Source organism: Papilio machaon, chromosome Z (genome assembly GCF_912999745.1).
Source record: "Papilio machaon chromosome Z, ilPapMach1.1, whole genome shotgun sequence".
Classification (NCBI taxonomy): Eukaryota; Metazoa; Arthropoda; class Insecta; order Lepidoptera; family Papilionidae; genus Papilio; species Papilio machaon.
In genome coordinates this window covers 7953617-7975051 of record NC_060016.1, presented here as the reverse complement: position 1 = coordinate 7975051, position 21435 = coordinate 7953617, and the positions used below count along the sequence as shown (strand labels likewise).

The 21435-nt window shown below is 30.6% G+C and overlaps 1 protein-coding gene across 2 annotated transcripts; it reads right to left on the bottom strand.

The window, feature by feature from the left end:
* Nucleotides 1-3276: 3276 nt before the first annotated feature.
* LOC106717105 (DENN domain-containing protein 1A) lies at nt 3277-20615 on the bottom strand. 2 transcript variants are annotated; one of them, XM_014510818.2, is made up of 14 exons: nt 20421-20615; nt 19595-19750; nt 18131-18268; nt 17079-17262; nt 16309-16566; nt 15918-16019; nt 15586-15704; nt 15140-15248; nt 14719-14907; nt 13567-13599; nt 10642-10748; nt 9603-9813; nt 8807-9229; nt 3277-3519 (listed from the first exon to the last, which is right to left on the bottom strand). In XM_014510818.2, exons 1-14 carry the CDS (start codon nt 20435-20437, stop codon nt 3277-3279), a joined length of 2289 nt encoding a protein of 762 aa, XP_014366304.2. In that variant the 5' UTR covers nt 20438-20615. The 2 variants fall into 2 exon arrangements, with proteins under 2 accessions (XP_014366304.2, XP_014366305.2); XM_014510819.2 differs by lacking the exon at nt 13567-13599.
* Nucleotides 20616-21435: the final 820 nt, after the last annotated feature.

The following is a 21435-nucleotide window of genomic DNA, read 5'->3' as shown; positions in this document are numbered from 1 at the left end:
TAGCATTTGTCAAAGTTTTTTTATTTTATTTCAAAGTTTACAACATTGATATAAACGTGATCAAATGCTATCTTTAGAAACATATAATTTACAAATTCACAAAAAATATAATATGAATATAGAATCATTTCGTTGCCTTGCTGTTATTTACCAGTTTCCTACCTAGACTATTCGTAGATCTTTTGCGAATGGTGGTGTGCATAGCTAATTGCATTATTTTATATCTAACCTGTCTTATATAGAATAGTACATAGATCTTTACGACAATAAACGAGGTATTTGATAGATGTGCGATAAAAAAATAATTACCAAAATGGTTTGCAACTCATAACAATTTTATATACAATATATAGCAAAGGTTTCAGTACTTTTTGGCAAAAAGTTTATAATTATTAATTACTATTTATTAATTTATATTTATTTGTGCAAATCAAAATAATTTATAATTTTGTCACTTGTATAACAATAATAACTTACATCTGAGAAAAGACTAGCTAAAATATACACAGACTCTCATAATAAATAACTACATATCTTCAACAGAACACATCCGATACTTACACAACAGGCCTTCAATCAGTCTATCATTATACATAATATAAAGCATGGCTACATTTTTGATCTTGTCAAAAAAAGTAAAAAAAAATAGATATACGAATTTTAAAAAATTTAAGCTGCCAATAAGTGGTAATATAATAATACGAATCATTAAGCTCTGTTTTTGATGTCAAATCGCGAACATAATAGTTTGTACTTAAAAATTGTTATCAACAGTTAATTAAAAAAAAAAATAGCCATAGGTTAAATATCAGTTATTTAATAGAAAAAGGATAGAAAAACGATAAATCAAAAAAGAAGGTATAAAATCAATTAGGACTATACATTATACATTCAGAATATTTCTTTCATCTAATGTCGACAAAACCTAAAAACGTAACCATGCTTTAAAATAACTAGTGCCCATAAAATAAAGTTTTGTACTTTTAAAAATGTAGATTCAAAAATAGCAACGGTTATATAACATATATACAATTTCATATAATATATACATTTCAAAAGGCAAGATATACATTAAGACCTTAAACTATATATCTATGCGAAATAATCTCTCATCATACATAATCTCATTTCTCGTTTTACCTAATTACGTTTTTTCAAATTTAAGATAGAATGCGACATTATTGATTTCATTAAAAAAATAAAAACAAAAATTTGTTTGACTTTACTACGAAAAAATAAAATGAAAAAGGGAGATGTGATTGGTAGAAATAAAACAACCTTATATAGAATATAACGAAAAGCCCTATTAGTTACAGTAATAAATATTTTTCTTATAACACGCCATATGAATTTGAAAATAATATGTCTAATAAATTATTTCATTACTTAAAAATATATTTAAATGATTTATAAATTTTGTTTTTCAATGTGAAATCAATAATGTCTTAATTTCGGCACCTCGTCAAATTTGATGTATATGATTAATTACATGATATATATAAGAAAATTTATGACAAATCATGACCAGCTAATTGTACTTTTAATTAATAAACAAAGTGTCGATACAGCTACGATGTATACAATGTACAAAATAATTTGAAAATAAATAAACAGTGTAATTTATATTTAAAACAGTATTTATTGTTATTTGTCAGTTGATATATTTATGAATTTCAGATGACCTTTTAATTTATTGGATTAATTTGAAATGTTTATCTTTTGTGTTATGGAATGAGAACAGATAAAAAATAGTAAAATAGAAAGCAAAATAGTTCTGAAAAAAGTAAGCGGATAAAAATAAATTAAAAGATAAAAAATAGCATGCATATAGTGACATATTAAGAATTTGTATTTTTGATCAAAAAATGTATTAATCTCATTGCTGCTGTGTATATCGTGCATATTAAACTTGCTTGTTATTTAATAATGAACTTATAAATATGTATTTTTTAATAATAAATAATTTATTGCAAAAAAAATTAGAAAAACGAATCCACATATACATTGTCTTAGTACTGTATGCAAAATACTCTTGCTTAGACATCGTAGCACTTCAAGTAATATCGCACACGTTTTCCTTGAAACAAGAACACAAATAGATATAAAATTGTGATGTAGGTAAAACTTGACAATATTTTTACGTTGATAATTTAATATTCAACCAAAAACATCAAATTATAGAATAATTTTAACTCTCTATGTACTTTAAATAACAAATTTAATAATTGATTAAGCCAATAACTATTTCATATTAATACAAAAACATCCGCAAACATAATTTTGTTTAGCCTCTTTCAACTCGTAACCGTATCTATCCGTTATCTATTACGGGGGTCGGGGCAAGGTCGGTTAACCACTTCCATTGATCATTAATTTCAGTCGTTACTTCCTTCATAGTCATGTCATCTTTCACGCAGTCGAACTTGGGTAAGCAAGAGTCCAAGGGACAGCGACACTTTTCGTGTGTAGAAGTTTCTAAACAGAGTTTCTAGCGTATGGAGGTTGTCCGCCTGGGCCGGGCAGATTCTGGCTTATAGAACTTTCTTACTTATCCAGGTTCGATTGTACTCCCTACCACCGATAACATGCCTATTCTATTGCTAACCTCTTGCTTTTTAATTCCTCTATCACTGGTGGTTACTTTCAGACTTCATGTTTATTTGTTTTTAACAATCGCATCTGCCACATGCACTATTTTTCATATGTCGCGTAGATTCGCCAATAAAAAAACTCATGGTTGAAACAAAAAGTGGTAGATGTAGTATGCACATAATATAAAACTGTTGACATATAATTTTTGTTATGTTTTATAATAACGTTATCCGTTTGATGAACTATTTAAATACACGTTTACAAACATACAGAAAGATTCTTCGAAAGGTTTCATTGGAACGAGTTTCGTAAAACTTAACTTTATCTTTATTCATACATAATAAACGCAATCTCCTCAAAAAGAATGTGCATAAAAATAATTTAATACTATTTTAAAAATTAAAGTCATGATGTAACAATTGGAACGTAATTAAAATATACACAAAATTAAAAACATTTCAATAACCGTATAATACTAAATATAGGGATTATCACATTTTTTTCCTTTAACATCTATTTAATATTAAAATTATAACTATTTCATGTAACTTACAGATCAAAACAATGATAAAAAATAATTTACAAATATTTGATATGTAACATTATTTTAAAACAGATAACATAGGAAACGATTAAAATGCTAATAAACAAATCAAATATATACAAATTATTGCTTTAAATGTACTAATTAAATGTAGTCCACCCCTTGGGGACACTGGAGCCCGCCTGCGACCCGCCGCTTGAGCTGTTAAAGTCCGTAAACTGGAATTGACTAAAATCTAAGCCGTACTCATGCAAAAGGGCACTGTCCGTGGACGTTTTGGCTTGTTCAAACTTATCTGTAGTATCGCTTTGTAATGGATCAAATTCTTTTATATCTGAAGGTAAACCGTCCAGGTTAATCAGATCCGATTCTGACGAGCACGGCTGGAAAAGAAAGAAATCAGTTAAACAAACTACGTTCCTCTGAAACGTAATCAGTTATTGACGAACTTGTTTCCTTGTATATTAAATGTTACCGCGACTCCGCTACACGGTTCATCCTTTCATTTCGAAAACAATTTCCTCCCTTTGCCGACATGAATCGATCCGTTGTCATGTTGACCTATTTTTCTTGTTCCCTTCTCATATAATTAGGAAATAAAAAATCGCTCTGAATATATTCTTTTCGTAGTTATTTAAAACTGATATATTGTTTTGGGACCCAATCAAATGTCTTTTACAATAATTTTAAAACAATCTTCTACTGTTCATTTTACATAATAATTTCTTCACTGCAAGTATCTTACGGTATCCATCTAGTTATCAAATCCGTCAAATTAGTTTATATCAGTTATTTACTTTTAGTTTACATAATAAACACTGTTGCATATACATATGTACCGTAACCAAGCCCATTCCGACATTAATACGTGCAGATAGTGGAAAACCCATGCATATGTACATTTTACGAAATAAGCAAAACTTTACAATGAAAAAGTGATGAATAAACTAATACGAACCTTTAGAATAATGTACGTGCAAGTACAAGCGTTTAATGTGCAAGTTCAAAACCTAAATCACCAGTTCTTGTATATCATTTGTTTATTCTAGAAAAAAAAAACTGTAAAAAAGAGTTATTAAATTGGACCTCATATTTTATTTATACTAACCGTATCTAAGAATAATGAAGTTTCTATACACAATATATAATGATCACAAATGTATTTAATAAATTATTTAAAGGCTGAACACTCGAAACATCAATATATCAAGCCTAAACTAACCCTATATTAGATCTTCTGTTATCCTGATTAGATCTTAGAGTCAGATAAATTCACTAACCTGTGGCTATCTGAGCCCAAAATCCATGTATATATATTGTTATCTCTATTTTGTCAAAGATGTTTTACACAGGTATTTTGGTCTCAGAAACTAACGACAATTTTATTATTGATTATTTACAATTGTACGGTTCGAATCTTGATTTTGACACACCAAATAATTTCAATTCTATTGACAACTCAATCAAATTGTTTCAATGTTGTAATGCAATCGACAAAACAACTTAAATAGAGATTATTAAGGGTATGATCAACTTAATTAATTAATTAAGAAACGGCTTAACTCACGTTTTGATCGTCCGGTGGCGGCACCGACTAGTTTCGGACCCATCGGGGGTCCATCTTCAGGGCGAGTGTTTACTTCGAGGACTTCGCGGTCGCGTCGCGTCTCGCACTGCGGGCCATAGCGCGTAGCGCGCGGCTCGAGGGGGCGGCGGGCGCGGGGGGCGCGGTGGCCGTTGCGTGCGTCGGCGACGGCGATGTCGACGAGTTCAAAATTGACGAGTCACTGTTGTTGTTAACATTAAACGGGGCGCAAAACGTACTGACGATGTCCGACACGTATTCAACACCATCTTCGTTGTTCTTCTGCTTCGGTCTCAGCAACACGGGTTCCCACGCCGGAGACAGAGACCAACCCTTATCTCTATTAAAATTAGGTCGACGTCGGATTTCAATGGAAAGATCGTACCCCCTTAGATGGCCCAGGCGTCTACGAAATTCCATGCGATTGCGGCAAAAGTTACATTGGGGAAACGGGGCGCAACATTAATACCAGGCTCACAGAGCACATTCGTTGCATGCGCAAACTGGACAGCAACACGTCAGCGGTTGCGGAACACGCCCTTACCTCCAACTCTCATTACATTAGGTTCGACCGAGTGAAAGTCTTGGCTCGTGACAAAAACTTCGTGTCACGTAAGTTACTCGAAGCCATTGAAATCCGACGTCGACCTAATTTTAATAGAGATAAGGGTTGGTCTCTGTCTCCGGCGTGGGAACCCGTGTTGCTGAGACCGAAGCAGAAGAACAACGAAGATGGTGTTGAATACGTGTCGGACATCGTCAGTACGTTTTGCGCCCCGTTTAATGTTAACAACAACAGTGACTCGTCAATTTTGAACTCGTCGACATCGCCGTCGCCGACGCACGCAACGGCCACCGCGCCCCCCGCGCCCGCCGCCCCCTCGAGCCGCGCGCTACGCGCTATGGCCCGCAGTGCGAGACGCGACGCGACCGCGAAGTCCTCGAAGTAAACACTCGCCCTGAAGATGGACCCCCGATGGGTCCGAAACTAGTCGGTGCCGCCACCGGACGATCAAAACGTGAGTTAAGCCGTTTCTTAATTAATTAATTATGATGTCTCACGAAAGTTTAAACAGTATGATCAACTTCATACATTATCGCATATCCAAGCCATTGAACCGGTAATCGGATACGTGAACACCCATCGATGGAAGTAATTACACATAAACAGTATTCATAAATAAAACTAAAGACTATTCAATTATTATATTAAATGAATAACTATTGTGTATATAATAGCTGATTCATATTACTGAATCATTTGGTCGTTATAGATATTTGCTGTGACTGCAATATCACAAGACCTCAGTAAACAGTGCAACATTCAACAACTATAACGTTTGTGTATAACTCGTAATTTTTTTTAATAATTTAACTAACAATTCATTATTTGTCAAAATTATTTTATCATAAAATAAAAAGTTTTTATGGTGTGCGTATTTTTAATTCAGCCTGTACTTGTTAATAATAATTTTATTTACAGAAATAAAGTTTTGGTAACAGTCGTTAATGCAGTAAATAGGTTATAAACAACAATGAATTTAAATATGGAAGGTTTAATCTTTTAAACGTGCCCGTTTAAATAACTCACAAAAGACTAGCTAACACTAGGGGAACTGTTAATTATCTGCTGATATTTTATTGTATCTCTGATATATTGAACATGTATCAAATTGTTACCAAAGTGTGTTGCGTCGAAATGAATTGTAAAAAAAAAAAACGTAAAACAAAGAAAAGTCAATTATTTGTGTAATTTAAATAGGCCGAAGTAAATATTTTCGTATTTATGCTTTTTAACAATTAAATTTTACGGTTTTGAGTTCTTTTTATTATATAAAAATTAAAACGACTATTAGATTATTAGGACGACTATTATTAGGCAAGGAGTTCAATGCACCGGTGCGTTCAACCGGACATCCCGGACCCCTGCCAGTGGCACTAGAGGATGGCCACCGAGGGGGTTTTAGTGGGTAAAACTCTACATAACCTTGCTTCTCCACAGGAGAACTTTTTTAAGATTTCCCCTCCGATACCAAAAAAAAGGCAAAGAGTTCAAATAAAACTTGATTGAATGATGATAATTTTATAAAATTACAATTATTATATCTAGTAATAAATAATCTAACCTCTAATATTTGTATTTTTTTCAAGATAATTAAAAAGCTTTCACAAATAACAAAATCAAAAAATGATGTGACTCAATTTAACATTAAATTATATTGATACCCTATAAATATAAACTAGCGTTAATGTTAATTAAGAAAACTCCTTGCCTACTAGTTTAATAGTCGTTTTAATTTTTATATAACAAAAAGTACTCAAAACCATAAAAGTTCATTTTTAAAAAATCATAAAATACAAAAGTATTTACTTCGGCTTATTTAAATTATATAAATAATTGACTTCTCTTGGTTTTATTTGTAATTTGATTTTGTATGGACCATATGTCTGCAAAGTTTTATTATTATTAAATCGATTGTGTACTATATCTTATGATAAAACATACCATTGTATAACTAATTAATATTTTAACTGATATTTAATTCTAAACTTAGATTTCAACTAAGTATCTAAGATTATGTACTCTCAATGAAATCTGTTAATTCTATTTTTATTACTGTTCCTTTTAGTAAGTTAATTTTTAAATACTATAAAATAGTATAATTAATACCCGTATTTTAGAATTGATAATGGTAAGAAATCAAACGTCTGAAATACAATTTTCAAACACTTGTCACATTTATTTATTTACATTTTAGTATGAATTAATTGGTTGTGTATACAATTTTATGCAATTAATTTAAACAATAAACTTTTTTTTATATATATCTAAGTTAAAAAGGGCTCGTATCAAAAAAACTATATTCATACATATTTTATATAATAGAAATTGGTTGAAGAAATAAATACTACAAGAAATTATACATTATTAAAATATTAATAATTGTTTATTTAATTCAAGATTACTAAACTTTAATTAAGTAAAAATATAAAATCATATAAAAAAAATAATGTCCTGATAGGAACATACTTGACGCGTATTTATTGAAGTCACTTTTGGCAAGACATTTCACTTTTTGAACAAATTCTATTCACATGTTTTAATATACATATAAATAAGTTTTATTATGATATTATGTTTTTTATTTAATTGCTTAGGGAGATGTTACAAATTTTGTTTTAGAAAAATCCATCTAATTTTTATAGTTGAAAGTATAAAAAGCTTAAAATAATTAAACGCAATTTGTTTCAAAAGCGCGCAAACATATACTAGAACGAGATGAGGTAAAGTAAATGTATTAAATTTGTTATAAAGTGTTTTTTTTTTATATGCGTATCACAAATATATAATTTAATTTTTTCCATATATAACATCAAAGAGGCGAAATCTTTCATTGTGCTGTGTATAACAGAATACCTAGTCTTTATTACAGTTCTATGACATAATAATTTTGTCAATTGATTTATAAAAAATATACAGAACCAGTGAAATAGGTATATACACAGCAGTAATATAAAATTTAATATCACAAGAGTTAAAAATAAATTATGTAAACTTGTTATGTTAGATAGGGAATAAATGTTAGATTTTCATCACAAATTAGTTATTCGAATAGATTAAAAACAAGAAGTATTCTTAAACCAATGTACATACAATGTTTTGATAACTTTTTCTACAATTTTTTTATTAAAAAGAGATTCAAAAACTTTGACATACAAGAAGGATAGCATTCCATAGACACGTGATCTATAAATACAAAGTTATAAAAAGTGTATATAGATTAAAAGTAGAAACATAAAAAAGCCAATTTTGAAGCTATTCTGCATGCTTATAACGTTAGTGTAAAAATAGGATGCAATTATAGGAATAAAAGGGATTACGTATGTCGGAGAAAATAGAAATTTCTCATTCAATAAATAATATTATGCATATTTGTTTATTTATTAGATAAATTTCAACTTTATATATAAGTTAATAAGATATTGTTAGTGGAAGACAAGTTTTTGTTTAATTTTCATTTATATTTCTCTCTAAAAACATAATATATAATATAAATTATCACATATGCGCATATCAAAATTACCTCTTTGCTTCTTCCTTCGTAGATGGGCGAAGGTCGAGCAACGGGAGTGGCTACGTGGAATGTGCTGCTTGCACCGTCTTTACTCTGCCTATTATTAATAGGGGGCGGTAGCTTTAAGGCGTTACCATTGCAAGGTGAGTTTGGAACGGGCTTTCTTTGATTAGAGGTGCTCAGTTTTAGTTTAGCTTTGTCTTTGCCCTCGCTGAAACTTATAGTGCTCGTGTGGAAATCAGTCGACTTCTCATCACTTTTGGTAATATTAGATATGAAGTGAGTCGTAGAGGGCCCCGGCGTTGCCCTCGGCGGTAGTAGAGGAGCGTCAGACAAATCGACTAGTTTTTGTGTCGATATAATAGGATAACGAACGGAAGGTTTAGGACGTTCCAATAACCGAGGAGGGAGGCGTGGTGGTGCCAGTGGTTTCTGTAAAATAAAATTAAATAATGTGCCACGGTGCTCCTAAGAGCATACATGCTTACAAATTTACACATCTATGATTTCTACATTATGTTTACAAAGTGTCAAACTCCTTTATATGAAGCATTTACAAAACGTTTAATGAAAATGAATTACGATCACAAATGTATATAGACAAAAATCAGGAAGTTTTGATACAACTGTCTGAATAATCTCAAGCTATTTTTATAATTTTAATCAAAGCAGGTTTAATTAATTATAAATCAGCATGTACCAAAACTTACGTTATGAGACACATCAAGCCAGACAATATACACAACTAGCGGCTAATAAAATTACAAATATATCTATTTAAATGCCAATTAAGTTTATGACTCACCGCTTTGTTGCGCAGAGTTATATCAGTACTGCTTTCAGAGTTCGTTGAGAAGAGGAATTCCATTTCGTTTAACAGATCCAGAGGGAGGGCGGGCGGTGGATCTTTGGGAGGTGGCACGTCCAGCGACGGACTTGCACCCAGAGGCATGTCGCTAACTGGCAGAGATCCTGATGACCCTGAAGAGTCAGGAGACGCTGAACCACACGAAAATCTGTTGACAAGCAAACAATAATCTATAAGTAAGAAGGTAAAACATTTCATCTTAATTATGATTCTCTTTTAAATATTTCCAAAGGACATCTAGACTTCTTTATTAAGAGCTTAATCATTTAAACGGTACCCAATAGTTGCACTTTTATGATTGTTCAAGATGTTAAATATTCTTAAAGTATGATGACTTATTTAATTAATAATATTAATTACTCTAGAATTACTTGAAATAAATATAATCTAGAATCAATACAGGATGGTAAAGACGGGAGAATATTATGCTATAGTATGCCGACATGAAGTTATTACCTACATAATCACACTGACGTATTGCCCCAGATGCCGATTACCGGACTGACAGAGAATTAAGTTTTTTATTGGCATTTTTAAGTAATGTAATAACGTAACATACAAAAATATACATTCGCAGGTTCGTAATTAAAATCTACGGATACCCCGCTTTGTTGCTTTTGCATTCGTATCGTGAATTTTACCAAAAACCTTACTGTCAAGAAGATTGAGGTTTTTCATCGTTGTTATGTTTGATAGTGTTTCTTGTGGCAAAAATTCATTAGCATATATTCGGGGCCTGCGTGCAGGTACAGGCAGCTACATAAATATGTAGACACTTAAATAACTTTAGGAACTTGTATAGATCTTCAGTTTCAAAAATACATTTGCACGAATTCGTCCATAACATGTAATCATAGTCGGAAGCGTGTATACATATTTTTAAGACCAAAGGTGTATACCAGTTTTGAAAGCTTTGTAAATGTATACATATTTATGCAGCTGACTGTACACAGCTGTATAAACTATGAAAACGTACCTATTCTCATCTGTTGTATTTCTCGATGATGATCGAGAGCCACTCTTCGGTATTCTGTTTGTGAGTCCTTTCATAGCTGATTTAACATTCTTGCCTCCTTGTCGAACCTTAATAAAATAATGAATAATAAGATACCATATTGAGTAGTGTATATATCGTACAGGGAAATGGTTGCAGGGCAAATATGTTCAATTATATTGGTAAATTGGAATTTAACGTCAAGAACATCTTTAGAACCATCCCTATTGAGGCTTGGAATGTCTTCATTGGGTTAATGTACAAACAAAAGACGTCAACGACAAATTCTGGTTTTGCTCTCGATTTCCTTATAGATGATTATAGACTATTAGCAATTGCAGATTGCTAACAAAACTGTTAAGATCTTCTAATAATACAGGTCAAAATTCATTAGATTGACGTTGACTTATTTCACTAGAATAAACAAAGTTCTTGTTCTCGTACCGATATTCAACAGCTACAGGACTATCACTTAAGGTAGACTTTTCTCCAAAACTAAATTGATATATTAACTTTATCATGGTCCCGTCTTTGGGTGTAAAATTAGTTGCCTCAAGACATCAAATAGTTAACTGCGCAAATTCTATTAATATTTGTGTAACTGTATATGATTATTTACTAACTATTTTATCAACAAAATGTCTCTCTCATGTGGCGAAAAGCGAGTATAGCGCTTGCTTCGAATCTTGCGCATGCGCTTAGTCTTTCATAGAAACAATTAAATTCGTGCTTTCTACTCGAGTGCCTCGAGCTATACGTAGTAATAAATATTTAAAAAAAACATAGTAGGTACAAGACAATGTCAGATTTGATTTTTCTATATAATTCTGCTGCGGTACACTTTTAATTCAGATATTTTGTGTACAAACAAATCATGCAATTTACACTTTGAAATTTACTCGATCATTTAAAAATAGTATAATGTCCATGCCCCTAGAGATAAAGATAGTGGTATAAATTTCATATAGAGTTTGGTGCATGCTTTAAAGTATGGAGATTTTTTCCAAATTACAGTAAAAGAAAATGAAAGTTGAGTTTATATGTGCATATGTATTTATTAGTTACGGTATGCAAATGCATGCAATAAACATCCTTATCCATAGTGAGAATAATGGTGGAAATTTTGTGCAAAATAAATAATCATTTTGAGAAGAAACGCTTATATTTACTACTTATTGATAAAACATACTTTGTTCTACTAAATATTTCAATGTACAGGCGTACAACTTACTAATCTTACTAATATTATAAATGCAAATGTCTAATGGGATGGATGTTTTTTTGTTTGAAGGTATCTCCGAAACGGCGCAACAGATAGTCTGGAAGAAGACATAGGCTACTTATTAAGTTTTTTTGTAATTCCGCGCAGACGGAATTGCGGGCGACAGCTAGTAATTAATACATTATGGTCCACAGTATGTGGCTTATCTGTTTGGTGGTTCCATTTAATGATAACTGGATAGAGCCATTATTCTAGGTGAAAGAAAATAGAAGTAGGCATGTTGTAAAAATCAACGGCAGTTTTAATATTACTGTAATTCATTTATTATTTTAACAAATTACATACATATAAAAAACTTTGCTCCAAAATTTATTTGATAAAGTAGAGAATAGGACAAGGCCAAAGCAGAAAATGACGAGCAATATTAATAAACATGGGTGTAAGTAATATAATTATTATAAATTAACTTGCTGTCGCCCGCGACTTCGTCCGTGCGGAATAACAAAAAAAAAAAACGTATATGCCATTCATGAAGATACATTGAGCCGTTTTGGAGATAACTACAAACATCCATCCATCCATCTAAATATTCGCATTTATAATATGAGTATGATTATAATTATTAGAACAAAGTCTATTTAGTATTTTGGAGCCTAGAAATGTCATTTGATAATAAACAAAATTAGCTACACAAAAGTGCCATAATATTGAAATATAAAAAAAAGAATTAAAACAAATATTAACATTTCGTTAAGTAATAAGAACAGTAATTTTGATAAAAAAGTAGAATTTGTTTCGCCAAAAGCTAAAATAATGTAACCGTAAAGTAATAATTTAGGACTGGCAATATTAAGTCTGAATTTTGTATGGTAGACTACTTTTTCAATCAAAAACTTGATTTATAATCAAACTAAAAAAAACAAAAACAATAACAATAAAACTAGTAAAACAACTACAAAAAGCAAGAGAATTCATAGATTTAATTTGCCAGCTGTTAAAAGTACACTTGCTACAAAACATTTTAATTTCATTGCTCCCTACTTATATAATATTCTAGATAAAAAATTCAATATTAGAAACCTGAAAGCATACCATTTAAGAAAAATTACTAAGGAATGGTTGAACGATATGGATTACAATACCTGTGAAAATTTGTTTCAATTTCATGTCTAGATTATTACAGCAACATGCACTTATAGATATATCACACGCAATACACCCACACAGCATACACACACTCGCACGCACACACACACCCACACACACACACACACACGCGCACACACACACACGCACACACACACACACACATACACACCAGCCACATTCAGAAACACACTTATGCATACACACACACTTAAACACCCACGCAACAAAATTAGTAATAATAACAATAAACACGGGAAAGGAAAATAGAGATTTTTGATTGTTTATTCTAAATTATTGTTTGAATTAATTAAATCTATAATTTTCACTAAGAACAATGTAATTTCACATAAGGGAAGTCCTTTGCTCCTTAAATACAGTTTTCACTAGTTAAGGAGCCAAGGCAACATTGAATATTGTAAACTTAGTGTGCAAAAATAAAGATTTTCATTTTTCATTTTCATTTTCATAATACAAAGTATGTTCCTTTAAGAAGTGAATAGTGTGCATTTGCATCCAAAGTTGTTCATATGACTCACCGATTTAACAGCCGATTTTACTGCGGGATTCGCCTGTAAATATTGACAATTTAAAGCAAAAAGATAATCCCGTGTAGTTACAGCATGCCTTGCATTAAGTAACATTAGCAATATAAACTCATATAACCACATTTTTTATTATTCCCTAGATATTGTCCCAGCTAAGCTTAATAACAACTGCTACAATCTGTTTTAACTTAACATTCTAACTGGTCAGTTAAAATTTAGCGTTATTAAAAATTATATTTTAATACAAAATATTCTGAAATCAAAATTATTTGGCAAAGCTTTTGTTGTTATAGAATTAGAAATAAGCAAACTTTTAATTTTAAAAAAAAGCGAAGAAAAAACGAGAAGACAATTCTTTAGTTTTAAAAATTACAAATTTTTAACGTCAATATGTAGTGAGAATTAAATGTGGTATTTCTATAATCCCTCTTAGATACTGATCTCATCTAAAAGTGAGAGTGAGATATAAATATAAGAAAATACGCTTAGAAGAATTCACAGATCAACTTTAAAATATTCTATCCCTTTATAGTCTTGCCTAGATTTGACTTTGATTCTTAAGTAAATGTTACGTTATAATAGTGTTTCTTAAAGTGGGCGATAACGCCCCCTTGGGGGCGTTTGAAACCTAGAAGGGGGCGTTAAGGGGCCAAAAAAATGGGGGCGTTGAAATTAATTAATGTAACGAAATTGTGGTTTTTAAGTTTTAATAGGTGAATAAAAAATGGGGGGCGCTGAAAAATAATTGATTTTTAAAGTGGGCGGTAAAAGAAATAAGTTTGATAATCACTGCGTTATAATTATAGCCGGACAGTTTATAAACTGTCATAGGATTAGTCAAATCATGAAGAGGCTTATTCTAAAACCTGAGCATCACATATGCATTTTACCAAAGCAGATGCGTATGCGCACAATTAAATTAATAAATTATACTAGCAATAAAATTTATTGTCAATATTTACGTCATTATCTTTTGCTACAAACTTTCACTTCATAAATCTTAATAAAAATAGAATATTCGACATATTTACCTATGAGATTGACAAATAAATATTAAAAATACAAAATATGGAAACATATAGACATTTAAAATATAAATTGTATTTAAAATATATATTATATACATATATCAAATATATTTACCTTATCCCGGACATTCTTGAAGAAAGCACCACCTTCTTTCTTCACACTTTTCGCCCAATCTCGATATTGTCTTTTTATTTTCTGTCCACTGCCTGTACTTAACTCTTCAGCGTAATTGTTGCATTCAATTTCAAATTCATCGCTAAAACCGCGCCCAGAGTTGAGAAGATCTAATCTTTCGTCGATGAACTGGAAAATTAGATATAATACATAGACAAAGTTATACAAAATTATTCAGTGTAAATAATCTACAGGCAAATATGGATAAAAGAGTTGTAAGCGAGAAAAATATAGCTGTCCCTTAGACTCTCGATTATCTAGGTTCGACTGAATACTGAATTAAATTTTTAGAGCTTTATTCATTACATACATATAGAAAGTATTAATTAAGAGAGTAAACATGTAAACAAATTTTATATACCTGTTGAAATATTTGAGATTGTAACACTTTCTTCAAAAATGGTTGCATATTTTTTCTCGTTTTAACAAAAGCTTCTGGATTGAATGTTATTAGTTGTCCTTTTTCAATCCTAAAATTATAAAAGCAATAATTTATTATCCGAGTGTGTGTATTGAAGGCCAATTTTAATCCTCTTCTTTCTCCCACCATTTTCTTATTAGGGACAGACATTAAGGGAAAGTAAATTTGATGTGAAAGGGACCCCCCCCCCCTTTATAAGAATGGGTAAACATTCTTTTTGTGTACATCCCGACCACTGTATCAACTTCAATCTTTTATCTTTTGAAAATGTCTATGGTCTGCGTTCACTTGGCTTTTTAGTGATTTTATGTGGCCACTTATTTATTTACAACCTTTTATTAGAAAAAATACATAATGATATAAACGAAAAATTATATAATACCCACCGAACAGCATCTCTGTAGCCACCTATGAGACATACTAGAGCTCTTAAAAACGCTCTTGATACAGCGTCGCCTAAAATTAAATCATTTCTATTACTTAAAGCTTTTATTAGATTTGACACCTGAAACAAAAAAAAAATCATTAATAAAATATACTTGTGGAAGAAAACTTACTATAAATATAGTAGTATAGCATTTCATTTGGCACATAGGAAACAAGAGTACTCTTTTTGAAGACGTGCCAACTCAGCACTGGATAAAATCTTGCGCATGCGTTTACTTGCTTTGTCTTAAGTTAGAAATTTAATAAATACGATAAGATTATTGTAACTTACCATATCAGGCGGAAGACTTTCTAAATCATTAAATGGAGATCTTAATTCATTTTTATCTATATCTAATATAACTACATCACCTATCTCCGACATTCTTACAATCTGGAAAGAAAAATAAATAAATAATGGTTACATAAAATTCAATATTCCATTTACTGTGTCGAAAATCTTACTAACATTATAAATGCTAATGATGGATGAATGAATTTGTATGGATGGATGGATGAATGTTTGTTAGAAGGTGTCTATAGAATGGCTGCATATGGATCTTGCTGAAATTTGGGATAGATGTAGAATATTGTCTGGAAAAAAGCCTGTCTTTTAATTCCGCGCGAATGGAATCGCGGGCCAAAATGTTTAAATATAAACGAGAAAATTCACACATTCTCACCTCCATAACAGGTCTAGGAACTCCAATGAGAAACGGCATTGGTGCCAACAGGTAATCTACAAGATGCTTGGGTAGTATGGGTATGAAAATATGTTGCCATGACATCGGGAATAATGTCGCATTAGCTGCCTGCACGCACGCAGATAGACGAGATATCTTTGACCCGACTATTGCTATCCTGCGTTCCTGCAGCAAAGCCGCCCATAATCCAGCCATACATTTTACGTCCACAGCACTGAAGTACTCCGTGAGATTACTCTAAAAATAAAACATAAGTCTATTTATTTCAACTTTTAAATTATAAACAATGTCAATGAAATATAACATTAGCAGTGTATGAATAGTAGCTGAACTTGACATATGAATTATCTAACCTTAAAATAACAGTAAAAGATCATTATAAGTATAGTATAACAAAGATATCTGGCCCGGTGAGATGCGCTGCTATCACGGTAAGTTCTGTCAGAAAATATGTAAAACATAAATGGACATAGAAAATGAGATAATAAAAACATAACAGGTCCTGTACGAAAATAATTTTGACAGTGACATGAGGTAGCTAGTGTGCTATCAAAATTTAGTTTGACTTATGCCCACCGGGTCAGATAGCGTTGTCGGTCTATATGGATCAGTACATAATTACTATACCATTAGTAAAAAATTCAAATTTACTACACAATAACTTCTAAAAATTTTAAACATTGTTAATGAAATAAGAACTTATAACTAGATGATGAGATTTTGATATTAACTAATCTAAAAATACTCACATCTTCAGGTATACTGGGAAGTCTGTTATCTGGGGTCTGATAAGTGAACATACTCTGACCGGTATTATAAATAACTTTAAGTGTATGCCCGGACATAGGTGGGTGTGCGCGACATGCTTCTAGAAATGAAGTCAGCCCATCCCTTTCTGGACCATTCAATAACTGTGCGATACTGTCTAATAACCTGAAAGAAAAAAATGATAAACATTCATACATAAACAACAATATAGAATAAATAGTGTGAAAAGGAATTATGGCAGAGTTGTATCAAATCGAAGTTATCTATGCACACCTAAGGTTGTGTTATTTTAATTAATATCTTAGTAAAATTTTACATAATAAAAATAGCTGTATCTATTTTTAAAAAAAAAAACAATGTGTGTACATATTGTCCCATATCTAAAATACTGTATAGATTTCGGTAAAGTTGTGGTAATATTGAAAATTTATAAAAGAGGTTATACCATAATAAATCTGAAAAATAATATACACTGAATACTATATATTTATGATGTTTTGATTTCAGCATTGCGACACATTGCAAAGGCATAAATAAGCAAGTAATTTTGTAATAAATTAAAATGAAACAGCACCGCACTGTCCATAAAAAAAAAAAAAAAACGCGCCATAGACTTACAACAAATGGTCAACTGCTTTGCAACAGAAACAATTATATTTCAGCATGGCAAATCAATTGTACTTTACGTTTACGTAATAAAAAAATATTCATATCTTTACTAACATCAATAATCAATGTTACAAATAAATTTTTGATGAGAAATTCTAAACATCGCTTTGGCATATGCAGAGAAGTAAATTTCGAATGCGCAGTTTTTAGTCACGCAGGCATTTAAGAACATTTATATATGTAACATTAAACAATTTTAAAGTTACTAAAAAAAATATAGTATATAAAATATGTCAGTGTATAAGAGAGAAACTTTATGTTTCTATTACTATTTGACACAAGACAATTATTACTCAAATTTTGATAAGTTTAATTCAAACCCAATTCCAAACTCTAATAAATTGCAGATAAAAATAATACTTACTTGTAAAATATGTCATGCCATGGTAAATATGAAAGAAGCACTAGCGCTGTATTCACTTTGGGGTCGTATCGGCAAAAACAAAATGTGTACTTTGAATCAACAGATGTCAACACAAATGAATAGTGTTGAATGTATGTACTGAAAAGAATAATATATAATTAATAAAAATGACATAATTTAACAATCTTTAATGATATACTGTGTAAATGTTAAAACATAGATTTCTTTAATCTCCTCAAATTAATATGTAATTTTTTATTTATTTTTGGTGAAACCTACATTTGAAATAACTGTCGTGATATTTAGATATTGCTATAAGTTAAAATTTGTTGAGTTAAATAAATCTATAGTTTACTTAGAAATCATTTACAATAAGCATCTTCCTTTAAGGTTTAAACACTATTGTATTGTAAACCACAGTAAAGCAAGGTTAAAAAATTAATTTAACACTGAATGCATCCAACTATTAATTATCATTGTCAGGCACTCATTATGAAAATCACAATAAAATTACTAACTCTTTTACACTTTATTTTAAGAGCTAAGAAAACGAATGCTAACAAAAGTTAATTATTTATACCAAAAAATTTAATATATTCCAAAAATTATATAAATTTACTGCTACATTGAATTTCAGTAAATGGCTACTAAAAAAGGCACTTACTTTAGATTTATTGTGCAAATTAAATTAAAAGAACATTTAAATATCTTTGAGTGTCAGAAAGCTTTAAAAATATACCGAAAATTACAATACAAAGAGGATTGCAATATTTGTATCCTCAAAAATTATAACAGTGTCTTAATATAGACAGACATTTATATGCTGTAAATGAACTACAATCAATGCTTTTTAATTAAAAGTTATATAGTAACAGTATGAATAAAATAATTTAAGGTCACTATAGACTAGAGCACTTTTTCAAATATTTCTATGTAATCTAACAATTTTTACAAATGGTATAAAACAGGTAAAAGCACAGTTTAAACAGCACATCTGGTTCATGAAAGGGTGATACACTAAAACATATCATAGAGTGGGTTGTTGTTCTGTTACAAGTTAATGCTATAGTCTATACCCTCCTTTATGATTCATGATCGAAATCGAGGTTGATAACAAGAATATTTTAGTATTGTGGATATGTCAACGATTTAATCAAATTATTAATTTCAATCAACATCTATAAACCTATTATTTTAAAAATTATATAAGAAATGTGGTGAGTATATTTATTTTATGGAATATTTGATATCTCAGTATTACTATTGTCACCATTCCAAAACTAATAAGGTTAAATCTATGTATAATAATAATATGCATTGTACAAAAGTACATAAATCTTTGACTTTCTACTTATGATATAGTTGTATAAAAAAGATTGTCATCCCTTTCATTCTCTTTCAATATATAGCGAAAACAAAATGTTTCAATACAAGTGTCATGGAAGTGGAATTTTAAATACTTACTTATCGATTTTGCACGGAAAAGTGAACTTTGGGATATTTTTTAATTCCTCATCTTTGCCATATGTTTCAGGATATTTTCTCAGTATATAAGGCTCCTTCACGTTATCACCAGGTGACACTTCACAGAAAAGTTCAAACAGAACTTGTACAGTATCTCTGAAATCAGCAAAACATTTTGGTTAACACTAATAGAATATTTATAAAATTCAATTATTTTATAAAAATAAATGTTGTAATGACGAAGTCTTACAATAAGATACTTTATATTACACATCTGTAAATGATTAACAGAATATAATGAAAATTTTTAATACAAAATCAACGATAAAACTCATTTGATTGAGTAATAGCAACAGTTAACATTGTTATTTTTATTACAAAGCCATAATTAGGAAGCTACAATCTTCATAAAAAGATAAAAGGAAAACAATCAGGAGTACATGTACTATAGTTTGATAATCGAACGGGAAACGCTACTATCTATAAAATGCTAAAAATAAAAACGTTAATTGGGTATTACAAAATTTTCTTTTTTTAATAAGAAAAACATTGAATCATAATAGAGGTAAAAATTCTTATGACGAAAAAGTTATTGGAAACGAGAAAATAATACGTTTAAGGCTTACACAAATCATAACAATAAAAACATGATATCACAAAAAGAAAGTACGGTGGCTACGGATGAAGTAAAAAGACGGTAAAGTCTATTGCAACAATCCGATGTACTGCAGTTTCCATGATTTACTCATATTCGAAATTTTAATGTGAAATAAAAATAAAGTATATAGTTCTTGAAGTAAAATAATATAAATCTATAGAAAATTACCTTAATCGGGAACCCATGATGAACGTGGAGATTTTCAAGTAACTCTTATATTTTGATACAGCACTATATACACAAAATCATTATATCGTTGTGACCATATTTTTATAAATTTTAATTCCAAATACTCAATGACGAAGTAATTGTTGAGTCAGACTTATAAATCACTTAATTTTAATAAAACAGTGGCGGTTGGCGCTAGCGTTCGATCTGAAGTAATCTAATGTGAAGTCTGTGAAGTTGATGTGCAACCAAAGAGTTTAGTAAGCATAGTCAACTGAAACAGATTATGAATGCCAAAGAGTATTTTGCCACAGTATATAAAATGTGAGATGCAGGAACCATATAAAACTCAGATGAAGAATTATATAGATTTGGCATGCGCGTTCACCCGTAAGGGACAGATAGAGAGTACTATAGACTATACCTATATATAAGTGAGAGGATTGGGGTTACCAGTTATTTGTTTTGTCCCGAAAATGAATAATTACGATATAATTTAATATATACCAATTTATATATTCCCAATTAAATTGTAATTAATAAATGTAATAAATATAAAAAACAATGCGTAATTTTTGTTTATGTGACTAAGATTAGGTAAACAGATTTTTTGGTAATACTTAGTCAATATGTATGTACTTAGTATGTTTAATATAAAATAATTGAAACAAGTTTATTCATTATGTGACCATTTATATACCAAAATGAACTTAACAAAACATAGATTCTTATGACAGTAAAGTTTATTCAAAATGACATCCGTGATTTTGAATACAGGCCTTCAATCTGCTCGGCCAGTCGTCTATCACAGCACGAACGAGGTCCATGTCAATATCGGCGGCTGCCTTAATCAAGGATGTCTTGAGTGACTCCAAAAAAAGAATTTCCCGATATTTTTTCCCGCGTACTGCTTCAACAAAGCGCGGCATCTCTTCAGTCTTAGGTCCATTAGACGAGCATTCAAACGATGTCCTATTTTTCTTCGATATGCACGAAGCCCTAAGTCTTCATAAAA

Excerpts from the sequence above, each read along its gene's own strand:
- LOC106717105 (XM_014510818.2), bottom strand. Across the intron at positions 10,749-13,566 it reads TAAAATCGGCTGTTAAATCG|GTTCGACAAGGAGGCAAGAA; the intron begins GTGAGTCATATG and ends TATTTTATTAAG. Across the intron at positions 9,230-9,602 it reads TAACTCTGCGCAACAAAGCG|AAACCACTGGCACCACCACG; the intron begins GTGAGTCATAAA and ends TTTATTTTACAG.